At 57.6% G+C, this 12,658-nt stretch overlaps 1 protein-coding gene across 1 annotated transcript in view; it reads left to right on the forward strand.

The window, feature by feature from the left end:
• Positions 1-12,658, forward strand: part of Nup210 (nucleoporin 210) — a 100,809-nt gene that overhangs the window by 66,766 nt on the left and 21,385 nt on the right. Inside the window, exons 19-24 of the mRNA XM_047534705.1 lie at positions 388-474; positions 573-674; positions 10,136-10,264; positions 11,466-11,593; positions 11,688-11,823; positions 12,456-12,518. Of these exons, the coding sequence (XP_047390661.1) occupies positions 388-474; positions 573-674; positions 10,136-10,264; positions 11,466-11,593; positions 11,688-11,823; positions 12,456-12,518 (645 nt within the window). The remainder of the gene's footprint in view (positions 1-387; positions 475-572; positions 675-10,135; positions 10,265-11,465; positions 11,594-11,687; positions 11,824-12,455; positions 12,519-12,658) is intronic.

Below are 12,658 nucleotides of genomic sequence, written 5' to 3' on the forward strand. Positions count from 1 at the left end.
TCCCCCTCCGCCCAGGCCCCGTCCCCCCGTGGTGGTGTCTGCAGGGGCGCCACAGCTGACCGCTGGTGGCGAGGTCCTGCAGGTTAGGGACACGGGGAGAGTCAGTGGGGTCATAGGTCGTTGGTGACCCTCCTCTGCTGGGCGGGAAGCAGGAGGACATTCCGCCTCCATGGGGTCCCGGGAGGCCTCGCGGGAACGTGGCCGCTTCGGGCACAGGAGCCCCACGGTGTCCTGGGCTTCGTGTCCTGGACATGATGTGCGTCCAGGGGCGAGGCCAGGACCTGGGGCGGCCCTCCCGCTCTCCCCCGGGGGGTGGCCTGGCGGGGGCCGCGGCCTCCTGGGTCTGACGGTGCCCCTTGCCCCTTCAGCCCAGCCCCCCGGTGCCAGTGTCCCGCCTCCATCGAGCTCATCCTGGTGGAGGACGTGAGCGTGAGTCCAGAAGTGGCGACCATCTACAACCACCCTGCCGTCCAGGTGGGCCCTCTGCCCTGCCCCAGCCCGGCCTGGGGGGCCCCGGGGACCCCGCGCCCGCCGACACCGGCCTGACCGCCCGCTGGCCCGTCCCTCCCCAGGCGGAACTCCACGTCAGGGACGGCTCCGGCTACTTCTTCCTCAACACGAGCAGCGCAGACGTGGCCCGGGTGGTCTACCAGGAGGCCAGGGGCGTCGCCACGGTGAGCCGGGGCTCCGTCTGTGGCTCACAGAGGGGTCGTCCCGAAAGCCCGCGCTTATTAGCCTCAGGGCGCAGTGAGCAGGGTCTCTGTCTGGCTCATTCTGGAACCTTCCCCACGCCCATGCCACCAGTGATCTCTCAGTCCATATCCCCAGTTCCCTGCCCTGTCGGTTCCCAGGGGTGTCCCTCCGATCTGCGTTTTGATCAAGAGCAGCGCGTCCTGACACAAACAGCCCTCTCACATCCGCCCTTGCTGTTCCTATTTTGCCACATCTTTCCTTCTCTTTTTTTTTGGGGGGGGGGGGGTGGGTGCTCAGGGTCTCTACCCCCGAGTTACACCCCCAGCCCTTTTTTTTATTTTGAGACGGGGTCTCGCTAAGTGTCCCAGGCCGGCCTGAACCTGGGATCCTCCTTCCTCAGCCTTCCCCATGGCTGGGATTGTGGGCCTGGGCGTTGGGCCCAGCCGCGAGAACAGCGTAGCGTCTTGGGTGTGGGGACCGTGTCGCCAAGAGGTTTGGTTCTGTTTCACGTTCCTGCATTAGCTGTGGATTATTTACATCCAGTTGTTTCTGCATAAGCCATGGCCTTCCTGCTGCGTGTGTGTGGGGTGTGTGTGTGTGTGTGTGTGTGTGTGTGTGTGTTACTGGGTCTTCCTTCCACATGCCGGGCGCACGTTCCACCACTGAGCTGCACCCCAGCCCTACCCATGCTTTTCTTGTAGAGCATGGAGGTTGTTTAAAGCTTTTAAAATATTTCTAGGGGCTGGGGCTGTAGCTCAGAGGCAGAGCGCTCGCCTAGCTTGTGTGAGGTCCTCGGTTCAAGCCTTTGCACCACAAGAAAATGAAATAAATAAAGGCATGCTGTCCATCTAAAACTACAGAAAAAAAATTTTTTAATGTATAAATATATGTATGAATGTATATCAAAGCACAGGTATTTAAAAAGAGTAAAAAAGCAAACCAAAGACAGTGTTATAAATGCTAATCTGTGTGATGGTTATTAGATACTCATGAAAACCAAAACCTCTTTTTTTTTTGGTGCCAGGGATTGAACCCAGGGGCGCTCGACCCCTGAGCCACCTCCCCAGCCCTGTTTCGTATTTGATTTAGAGACAGGGTCTCACTGAGTTGCTGAGGGCCTTGCTGAGTTGCTGAGGCTGGCCTCCACCTTGCGATGATCCTCCTGCCTCAGCCTCCCCAGGCGTGTGCCACAGCACCGGGCCCAAACCTTCTTTGAAAGGATACTCTTTCCTACTGAATCATAAAACAAATCCTGTAAGTCAAAAATACAAGACAGTCTAAGACAAAAATAGGACAATGACACCCACCCAAGCAGCGTCCCTGAGTCACAGCTGGCCTGTTGCCTCAGGGCTGCTCTGAGCCCAGGACCTGTTTCCGCTGTTTCAAGGGGCACCTCAGCCTGTCGGAGGAGCGCTACGTGCTGCCAGCACCACCCCTAGACCTCCAAGAGGCTGTGGTCCATGGGTTGCTTGGTGGGAGCTGGTGGCCGAGCTCACGCAGTGCCCGGGCACAGGAGCAGGCACCTCCTGACCACCTTGCCCTGTTCAAGCAGGCGGGGATGGCGGCGAGCTGGAGAACATGGCACCTGTGGGCCAGGGGCAGCCGCCGTGACCCTTGGCTGATTTCTGTGACCTCATGACGGCTTTCCTGCTGTGTGACTCACGAACCGTATACTCCACCTCCAAGCCAGAGTGCCGGTTGTTAGTGTCCACATAGCTACGCCCATCGCTATGGACCATTTTGACAGTGTTTTCCTTACGTCCAAAAGCAACCCTGTGGCTGTCACCGTCCTGTTCTGACACACACCCCCACACTCACGCTGTCCCAGCTTTAAGTGATGGCTGATCACTTTCCGCTCTAGATTCACACTGCGTAGTAATGGGGTCCTGGCACGTGTGGTCTTCCGTGAAGGGCTTCTTCCACTGCCATAGTGCCATCAGGGTCCCCCTGTGTCCTGGCCCATGCCGGAAGTTCTTTCCTCCTTAGGGGTCAAAGAACCAGCCACTGTATGGAGATGCCACCTTTCATTTATCCATTCAGTCACTAATCAGACGTTAGGGTGGTTCCGCCCTTTGACTGATAGGAATGACATTGCTGTGGACACCTGTTCTCATTTCTGTTGTGTGTGTACCCAGGAAGGCACTTGCTGTGTAACTCTGTTCAACTTTCCGAGGAGTGGCGGACTGTTTTCCTAAGTGGCTACGCCGCTTCCTGTTCCTAGCCATAGTGCATAACGTGCGGGTGCCCGTTTCCCTCCAGCTTTGTCAACACTTATAATTCTCAGACTTTGATTCTAGCCATCTTCGAAAAGTTATTTCACATCGTGTCAACACTTATAATTCTCAGACTTCGATTCTAGCCATCTTCGAAAAGTGGTTTCACATCGTGGTCACGATTTGCATCTCGCTGGTGGCTAGTGGTGTTTTAGCTTGTTGCATGCTTATTTTGCCTGTGTGTTTGTATGTCTGTCTTCCTTAGACTAATGTCTGTTCAGATCCTTTGCCCATTTTTTATCATTTTATTAATAAAATGAACTTTGTTCATGATGCAGATCCTATGTCAGCCAGACGTCTATGGGACATGTCTTCTTCCATTCTTTAGGTTGTCTTTTGACTTTTTGGTGACATCCTTTTAAGCTCATGGTTTTTCATTTTGGTTTTTGTTAGTTTGTGGGTTTTTGGTTTTTTTGGTCCGAGGGATTGAACCCAGGGGTACTTAACCCCTGAGCCACATCCCCAGCCCTTTTATATTTTATTTAGAGACAGGGTCTCGCTGAGTTGCTTAGAACCTTGCTCAATTGCTGAGGCTGGCCTCCAACTTGCGATCCTCCTGTCTCGGCCTCCCAAGCTGTTGGGATGACAGGTGTGCACCACACCCATCTCTCATTAGTTTTTTTTTTTTTTTAAGAGGATTCCTTATTATTTTATAAGACAGTGCTACTCCTTCCTTCAAAATGGGATGTCTTGAAAACGTCTGTTTTTCTTTCTAAGCTTTTTCCCTTTTTTCCTTGTGTGCTTGGCCCTGGGTAGAAGCTCGAGCACAGTGTTGAGAAGGAAATGTTCCTCGTGTCGGGGAGAAAGTCGACTGTCTTTTCCCTCCAGGCGGGTCGAGGGTGTCTTACAGACGCCCCTTCCACGTTGAAGAAATACCTCCCCTTCCTATTTCATGGCGGTTTTCACTGTGGAAAGGTCTTGGATTTTGTTGAATGGATTTTCTGTGTCCCTTGAAATGATCACACCATCTCTCGTTTTCCATTTCGTTGATAGGCCGTATGCAAATAGGTGTCCAGGCGCTAAACCAGCCTTACGTTTCGCGTACACGTTCTGTTCTGACTTACGGTTTGGATGGAAAGTGGCCCCCAGAGACTCGCGTGGTGACAGCGTGGTCCCTAGCATGACCGTGTTTAGAGGCGGGGCTTCCAGGAAGAGATTGGATCATGGGTCACCCATGGGTGGGTTAGTGATTGCAAGGCTTCATGGGAGCCGCGGGAGGCGGGACCTGATTGAAGAAGTGAGTCCTTGGGGACATGGCCTTGGGACTGTCCTGCCTCCGTCCTCACCACCCCTCTCTCCCTCCCTCCCTCCCTCCCTCCCTCCCTCCCTCTCTCTCCCTTCCCCCTCCCCCCTCCCTCATCTCTCTCTCTCTCCCCTCCCTCCCTCCCTCCCTTCATCCTTCTCTCCCTCTGTCTCCCCCTCCCCCATCTCCCTCTCCCTCTCCCCCTCCCTCCCTCTCCCTTCCCCCTCCCTCATCTCCCTCTCTCTCTCCCCCTCCCTCCCTCCCTCCCTCCCTCCATCTCTCCCTGTCTCTCCCCCCTCCCCCTCCCCCATCTCTCTCCCCCCTTTCTCTCCCCCTCCCCCTTCTTCCTCTCTCCCCCCTCCCTCCCTCCATTTACATCTCTCTCTCCCCCTCCCTCCTCACCCACTCCCTCCCCCTCCCTCCTCTCCCTCTCCCCCTCCCCCTCCCCCCTCCTCCTCCTCTTCTACCTTCTTCTTCTTCTTCTTCTTCTTTTTCTCCTTCTTCTTCTCTCTCGCTCTCTCTCTCTCTCTCTCTCGGCTTCCTTGAGCTGAGCAGCTCTCCTCTGCCTCCATACTCTGCCTCAGCTCAGGCCTGAAGCAGTGGAGCCAGCCAGCAGAGCCCTGAAATCTCTGAAACCAGGAGCCCCGGTGATTCCTTCCTCCTCTAAGCTGTTTTTCCTCAGGCGATTTGTCACAGCAACAACAGCTGGCTGACATATAAGCATGGCTGTATTCAGTTGTTGGGTGTCTTGTTCAGAATTTTTCATACCTATTTGTAAAAGACACGGGTCTTTTGGGGTGGCACCCCTGCCTGGTTTGGGTGGCAGGGTACCGCAACCTCAGAGCCTGAGTGGACACCTTTCCCTGTGTGACGGGCGCACTTTAGGAGTTCTTGGTACGTAGGGCCAGCAGCCTCCACGCTCCTTGGTGACCTGCCTGCGCACAGGTCCCCACCCCACAAGCCAGGGAAAGGGCAGCTGGGCTCCGGGTTGTGCTGGTCACTGTGGCCGAGGCAGGGCGCCCTCTCTGGGCTGGACTTGGCTGCGGCTGAGGCTCAGCAGCACGTAGCTGGGGGCAGGGTGAGAAGGGTCCCCCCAGGGAGATAGTCCCAAGGCTGGGTCTGGGGAGCAAGGGAGCCCGTGACCTCAAAGGGAGCAGCTCAGATGGAGCCCCCACTTTGCTGAGCTGGATGGAGGAGACGGGGCCACAGTCCCACTTCACATACCAAGACTCTTGACCTTCCTGCGTTTTACGGTTTACTTGAACGAGCGTTTCTGTATTCACTACACGTGCTTATTCAGAACCACTTCCGGTGTTGTAAATGGCCGTGTGTGTGTGTGTGTGTGTGTGTGTGTGTGCGCGCGCGCGCGTGTACATGTTATGCTTTGCACTAGTTTTGCCAGGAGCTGGGCCCTAGACCTCCTCACGCTGTCCTGCCCAAACCAGAACCTCCAGGTGGCTTGCTGTGTAGGGATGTGGCTGTGGAAGGCAGGAGTTTCTGATATTAAAAAAAAAAAAGAAAGAAAGAAATTTCTCTTTTTCTCTTTTCCTGTGAAACATTCCCCTTTCTAAAAGCTTCTGGTTAGCCAGGAGAGGTCACCCATGCGTCTCAGCAGCTCAAGGCCAGTCTGAGCAACATAGTGAGACTCCTGTCTCAAAAAGAAAAAAAAAAAAGAAGTTGAACTTCTGGCTGAGGTAGTCAGCCAGAGGGGTGCGTTGTTCAGCTTGTGCAGTGCGCAACCTTGCTCTCTGGCCATCTCCTGGTGTAGCCCCTTGGTGGAGGGAGAGAGGCTGTGGTGGTCTTGGTCCGAGAGGCAGGATCTCTTGGGTTTGGCTCTGTGCATCTGAGCAAGAGAGAACCTTCCCTCAGCTCCTGGGAGCCAGGGTGTGTCGCAGGAGCAAGCTTGAGGAAGCCAGGAGCTGCCGTCGTGGGAAATGCACCCCACACTTGTGTGTGTGTGTGTGTGTGTGTGTGTGTGTGTGTGTGCGTGGGGGGTGGGTCTCACTCTGCTGCCCAGGTCAGTCTGGAATCCCTGGGCGCAGAGCTGGGCCCACAGGTGGGGGCCTCCACCCAGGCCCCAAGCACGCCAATCCCTTGATAGAAGAACGACGGTCCCGCGGCCAGTCCTCCTGCCGCGCCAGCGAGCGCGTGTGTGGAACCCTGAGACCCAACAGCTGGCTAGAGATGGGCTCCGTCTTGCTGTCCCTCCGGAGAGTGAAGGACCTTCCCCGGGAGAGGGGGCCTGAGCTACAGGAAGCAGGCGCATAGGCCTTGCCTTCGACCCTGATCCTCTCCTGGGTCGCGACTGGCCCCTCGCCCACCGCGTTCCCTCCCTTCCGTGGGCTCTCGAGGGGGACAGAGCTCCCCGTGGCAGGCCTGACCCCGGGGTGAGCCTGGCCTTCCGGAAGCAGCCTGCGGATCAGTAGTTTCCTGGTTTCCCTGCATCACGGGGACACGGGTGCCCACGGCCACTCTCCACCCAGCTCTGGGAGGAAGCTCCCTTCCTCCCTCCAGATACACGGTAGGATTCGGGGACGGCTCCTGGCGAGCGTCAGCTCCCCGGCGTCTCTGGAAGGGACACGGTGGCCCGGGGGACGGGCCCTCGTGCAGGTCTGTGCGCTCACAGCAGGGCCCGGGTCCTTCGGGGCTGGCCCGCGAGAGGGGCGTTTCCCTGGTTTGAACTCAGGGCTTCTCCCCCCACAAGTCCTCCAAGTGGACGCCGCAGCGTCAAAGGCCCCGGGGCAGCGAGCCCACAGCGACCTGAGACTCGTGGCCGCCATCCCTGTGTCCCTCTGCAGCACTGGCCTGCCTGTCCCGTGCCAGGGCTCTGCCAGGCGTGGGATGTGGCGGGGGTGGGGCAGCGCGTGGACGGGCCCCGTTTTGGTGGTGGTTCCTGCCACCCGAGGAGGCGGCTGCTGGGCTGGGACTCAGGTGACCCTGCTCTTCCTGTGAGATTGGTCCGTGGACAGAGGGTGTGTCCCCAGCCCCACGCTCAGGGCCAGCCGGGGCGCCTGGCCTCTCACCCGTGCTGAGGATTTCCTGTGGGCTGCAAGGACATCCGGGGACAGAGGGAGGGGACACAGGCCCCGGCCCCCCTGCGTGTGTGACTTGGCTGACCACCCAGCGTGGACAAGCTGGCAGGGGCATCTCGAGCCCCTGGCCGCAGAACCATCGACACCCCTGGGCCGCGCGTGTGCCGACATGGCACTTGGAAACCCAAACTCGCTCCAGGCGCGGCGGCCCCGGCTCCAGCGTTCCTTCCCGTCCTGGTCGAGGAGCGTGGGGGTCCCTGAGGCGTGGAGAAGCAGGGTGGCGTGAGCCAGGCGCACAGGCCTGGTGGGGGGCGGGCGCAGGTCCCCCTTGCCACCCGCCCGCAGCCGAGTCTCTCCCGCCCCAGCCCCAGTTTGTCTCCAAGGTGCTTGTGAGCCACCGCCTGTCCCCAAGCCTCATGGCCGGGGCGCAGCGAGCCAGCGGGTGCCAGGGCGCGAGCGGGGCGGGCCCGGCCGGGGTGCAGCTCGATGCTGTCAGAAGGTGGCTGGTGTCCGTCCTCGGGGCCGCTGAGCCGAGGAGCAGTTGATCTGCCCCCTGCCATCCTGGCTCTGGGTAAGACGGGCACAATTGGAGGATGGGGGGAAACAAAGGAAAGAGGCTTGGCCTGCACCCCCCTGCGCGGGTGGTGGCCGTGGGGGACCCCGTGTGGCTTCCTCCCGGGGCGGGGACGTGCCAGCTCCTGACGGCAGCCACTTCTGCGTGAGATCAGAAAGCTCTCCGTCTTCCCGGGGACTTCGCGATGAGCTCTCTTTGCAGGGAGAGGCGGTGACCGTCCTCAGCAAAACCAGACCCCAGACCCCACCTCTCTGCCCGTGTTTCATACCAGGCTAGCGGGCACCGCGATGGCTCAGGTCCCAAAGCCATCATTTTGGAGCGTGCATGACCCCCACCCCGGATCTTGATTAAGCTCCTTTAAGTCATAATCCGGGCTCGCCTGGTCCGCGTGGACGTGCCCCTGAGCTCAGCCACCCGCCCGGCTTGCTGATTCCGCCTGCCCTGCGCTACCTGCCGGCTCTGCCCTTTCTCGCCTGGGCCTTTCCCCTCGCCCTCCCCTTCTCCCTCCCTCAGAAGCTCCAATCTGGCAGCCGGAGGCACCTTCCCCTACTCTGATGGTACAGGAAGCCCCAAATCCAGAGCTAGGCGCTTGGGTGGGGTCCACCTCTTAGCCCTTCAAAGCTGTGTCCCCACGCCCCGTCACCTGGGCCCGTTGCCCCAACCGCGTGTCGCAGTGTGATACCGGACTCAGCATGTCCTGAATCAGTGAGGGTGCGGGGAGTTTTTTCCCAGAACGTCCAAGTCTGAACCAAGCTGGTTTTAGTCTGTGAAGCCAAGCCGCCCGGTGGACCAGGTTGTGCACCTTAGGAGAATTACGCGGGACCCCTCATCTGATCAAGGCGTGTGCACGGGGCCCAGGCTGTGCCAGCCATGTTTATATTTTATTTAGAGACAGGGTCTCACTGAGTGGCTCAGGGCCTTGCTATTGCTGAGGCTGGCTTTGAACTTGAGATCCTCCTGCCTCAGCCTCCCGAGTCTCTGGGATTTACAGGGGTGCACCGCCGTGCCCAGCTGCATCCCAGATCTTAAGGTGGACTGTAAGGTCACTTGGTAGGTAGGCAGGCAGGAACTGGCTGGCTGTGAGGGACCATGGCACACAGTGAGACCGTAGCTGCACCTCGGCTGGGCCTTGTCCATGGTCATCTTCCAAAGGACACGTTAAGGATTGGGACTCAATCTCAGAGCACTGGAAAGCCACTGAAGGATTTTAACCATGGTTGGTGGTCTCCTTCAAGTCAAGAGTCTAATTCTCACCTCCCCCCCACCACGGATTCTTTTTTTAAATTTTTTTTAGTTGTACGTGGACACAATACCTTTTATTTTATTTTTATGGAGTGCTGAGGATGGAACCCATGGCTTCACAGGTGCTAGGCAAGCGCTGTGACACTGAGTCACAACCCCAGCAAGTCGATCTTAGCAAACGCTGAGCTGCTTACTGTTCACGTCCCCTTCCCGTGAGTACGTGATCACACACTGCAGATAGCCAAGTCGGCTAGAGACACAAGGCATCTCCATTTGTACTTACCTGCCCAGGTACAAATTTAAGAAACGACACAGTTGAAATACACGCCCAAGCAATATGACAAGCTGCACCTGGTTCGCGTTCAGTTGGCAAATATCAAATGTGTGCATGCACATCATCTGGCAGCACGAGAGAGCAATTGGGATGCAGTTTGTTAGGGGGGAGATTCTTTAACAAGTGGGATCCCTGGAAATGGGGGAGAGAGAAAAGAAGACGTAAAAACAGGGATCCCGGGCTGCTCAAAGACTCAGAAACACCAGCTCAGATTTGTTCCTTCACTTAGAGCCTCTTGTGCCATCACCCCTTCAAGCAAAGTGGGGGCCGTAGAGATGGATGAGTCTGATATGCCTGAGTGACCATTAGGGTCCGTTCCCAGGTTCTGTGATGCTGTGAGCTCAGACAGGGACTTCATAGCTTTTGAAAGCAACTGTCTCCCATTCTGCCAGCTCCTGACTTGTGATTTCACCCCGTGGCATCGCAGAAACAGAACAGGACATGGCAGCCCGGGTTGAAATTCTCTCTCTGCCTCCAGATCGCTGTGTGTCCCAAGGCTGCCAGCTGGCCCTCTCTGAGCCAGTGCCGTTTTCCTCTCTTTGTAAAATGTACAGAGTTGAGATAAACGTTCTCTCTGAGATCCCTCCCGGCGCTAACGTTTTACATCCCAGCTCATGCCCCTTTGACTCGTGAGTGTCCTCGTCTGCTACTTGTGAACACTGGTGCCAGGTAGTGGTGTCCCCGAGATGAGATACTCTGTAAGGCGTCGCGGGCGCCTGACCCGGCCCTCCTCCTGTCTCCCAGGTGCACCCTTTGTTCCCGGGCTCGGCCACCGTCATGATCCACGACCTGTGCCTGGCCTTCCTGGCCCCCGCGAAGGCTGTCGTTCACGTCTCGGACGTCCACGAGGTCTACGTCCGCGTGGTGGACAAGGTCAGTGGAAGCGTCCCATGGCCGGAAGCTGGCTTTCCTCTGCTCTCTGCATCCCTCCTCCTCCTCCTGGGACGCTCTGAGCTCCCTGGCTGCCTGCGGATGACGCCGTGTCGCCTCTGATCTGCTGCGTCTCCCTTCCCACTGACATCCGCAAAGCTTAGCTGTGAATCCTGGCCAGGTCAACTCTAAACCAGCCTTGCCCTGGGAACCCGCGTCCTCTAGCAAAGGCACCTGCTGCCGGCCTCGGGATTTTGCTCCTCTGGAGTTTCAGTGAGGGAGACTCAGGGGTGCCGGATGCTCTTGCAGAAGGGTGCATCGTAGATCTAGGTTTTCCTTCAACTTCTTCAGGGAGATTTCTCTTTCTGACTCCAAATATCCCAGGGGACCGAAGCCAGGCTTCCGGCTGGTTGCCCTCAGGTTTGGTTCTACCCGGTAGACGTGATGGTTGGTAATGAAAAGGCAGAGGTTCAAGCAGCTTAGGCTACTTCACTTTATAGTGTTAATTAGCCAGAGAGCTGATACGCTCTGACCCAATCTGGAAGGTTCCACCCGTTGTTTGATTTCTGCTGCTGATTTGATTTACTAGATTCTCTTTCTTAGCTAAGAGTTTCCAGCCGCCACTTGCTAACGTTCTTCCTGTATCAAGCCCTGCCAGGTGTGAGCCATTCACTCAATGAGCACCTATTGAGCTCCTGTTGTATGCCTGGTGCTATTCTAAGCTATATATATATATATATTTTTTTTTTTTTTTCTTTTTTGATACCAGGGATTGAACTCAGGGCACTTGACCACTGAGCCACATCCCATCCCCAGCCCTATTTTATATTTTATTTAGAGACAGGGTCTCACTGAATTGCTTAGTACTCTGCCAAGATGCTGAGGCTGGCCTCGAACTCACAATCCTCTTGCCTTAGCCTCCTGAGCTGCTGGGATTTACAAGTATGCACCACCACGCCCATTCTAAGCTTTATCTTTTTTCCGTGGTTGGTTGGTTGTCCATTAAGAGTAGGGAGTGCAATTTATGCCTCTTAGTATCCCCAAGCCCCGTTGTATACAGTAAGTACTTAATGGATGTTCATTTGTTGATTGACCCAGTCCAGAGAGGTCGTCCTGGGTAGCTCATCCCCAGCTTCCAGAGCTTTGGTTTAGAGGTGAGTGTCCCCCACCTGAGGGAATTGTCCTGTCGATGCCCCCGATGTAGGTGGAGATCGGGAAGACGGTCAAGGCCTACGTCCGGGTGCTGGACTTTTACAAGAAGCCTTTCCTGGCCAAGTACTTCGCCTTCATGGACCTCCAGCTCCGGGCAGCCTCCCAGATCATCACGTTGGTGTGAGTCCCCCCAGGGGACAGTGCTGGCCCTACAGTGCCCTCTCTAGCCGTTCCGAGCTGGAGGAGGAACCCAGCACACTCTCCTTTGTTTCAGGGCCCTGGATGAAGCCCTGGACGGCTACACCGCTGCGTTCCTCGTGCACGGCGTGGCCATTGGCCAGACCAGCCTGACCGCCAGTGTGACGGCTCACGCCGGACAGAGGATCAGCTCGGCCCCGCAGCAGATTGAGGTAGAACCAGCCCTTCTCATGACTCGTGGGGTCTGCCCCCGGCTGGGAGGAGGGACATCTTCATGGTGACTGGCTGGACGTTTTAGTGACTATCCAGGAGGTCACCATGGAAAGACTATCAAAATGCACCCTGTCGCGTCTTCTGACAAGAAGGCCTCCGGCCCTGGCCCAGGGGATAGGGAGGCGGCACGGTTTGATTGGCAGAACGGGAGGGAGGCGGCCAAGTGCTTTTAATTTCCCTCTGTGACATGGGGGGTCTGTGTGGCCCTGAGGGGGGCCTCCCAAGCGAGAGATCGAGGGCGCAGGCGCCCCAGGGACCTGGCGGGACCCAGATCACAGGAATCCGCCCAAGGTCCGTGGGTCTGTCCGGGGCCAGAGAAGGCACGCTTCCTACGAGGCTCCCCATGGCTGCCGCTGGCCGCTGGCCACACATGGCAAGCTACTGCTTTGGGGGGACATCTCAGATGACTCAGAGGTCCCTGGTGTCCAGTGACATAAAGCTCCGTCGCAAAAAGCAGGACCGCCCCCAGAGAGCTGCAGAGCCTCGACCAGCGGGGGGACATGGCGGGTGGCCGGGCCCCACGTCGCGATGCTCAGCCTCAGCCCTTCCTCTCTCGTGTCCCCACCCCCAGGTCTTCCCTCCGTTCCGGTTGATACCCAGGAAGGTGACGCTCATCATTGGGGCGGTGATGCAGGTAGGAGCCGGGCCTGTCCCTCCCACCGGGCGCCCGGCCACACCCCCTCCAGCCACTGGTCACGCCCCTTCCAACACTGACCACGCCCCCTTCAGCCCGCTGGCCACGCCCCTCCAGTCCGCTGGCCCCGGCCACGCCCC

This window comes from Sciurus carolinensis, chromosome 19 (assembly GCF_902686445.1).
Source record: "Sciurus carolinensis chromosome 19, mSciCar1.2, whole genome shotgun sequence".
Classification (NCBI taxonomy): Eukaryota; Metazoa; Chordata; class Mammalia; order Rodentia; family Sciuridae; genus Sciurus; species Sciurus carolinensis.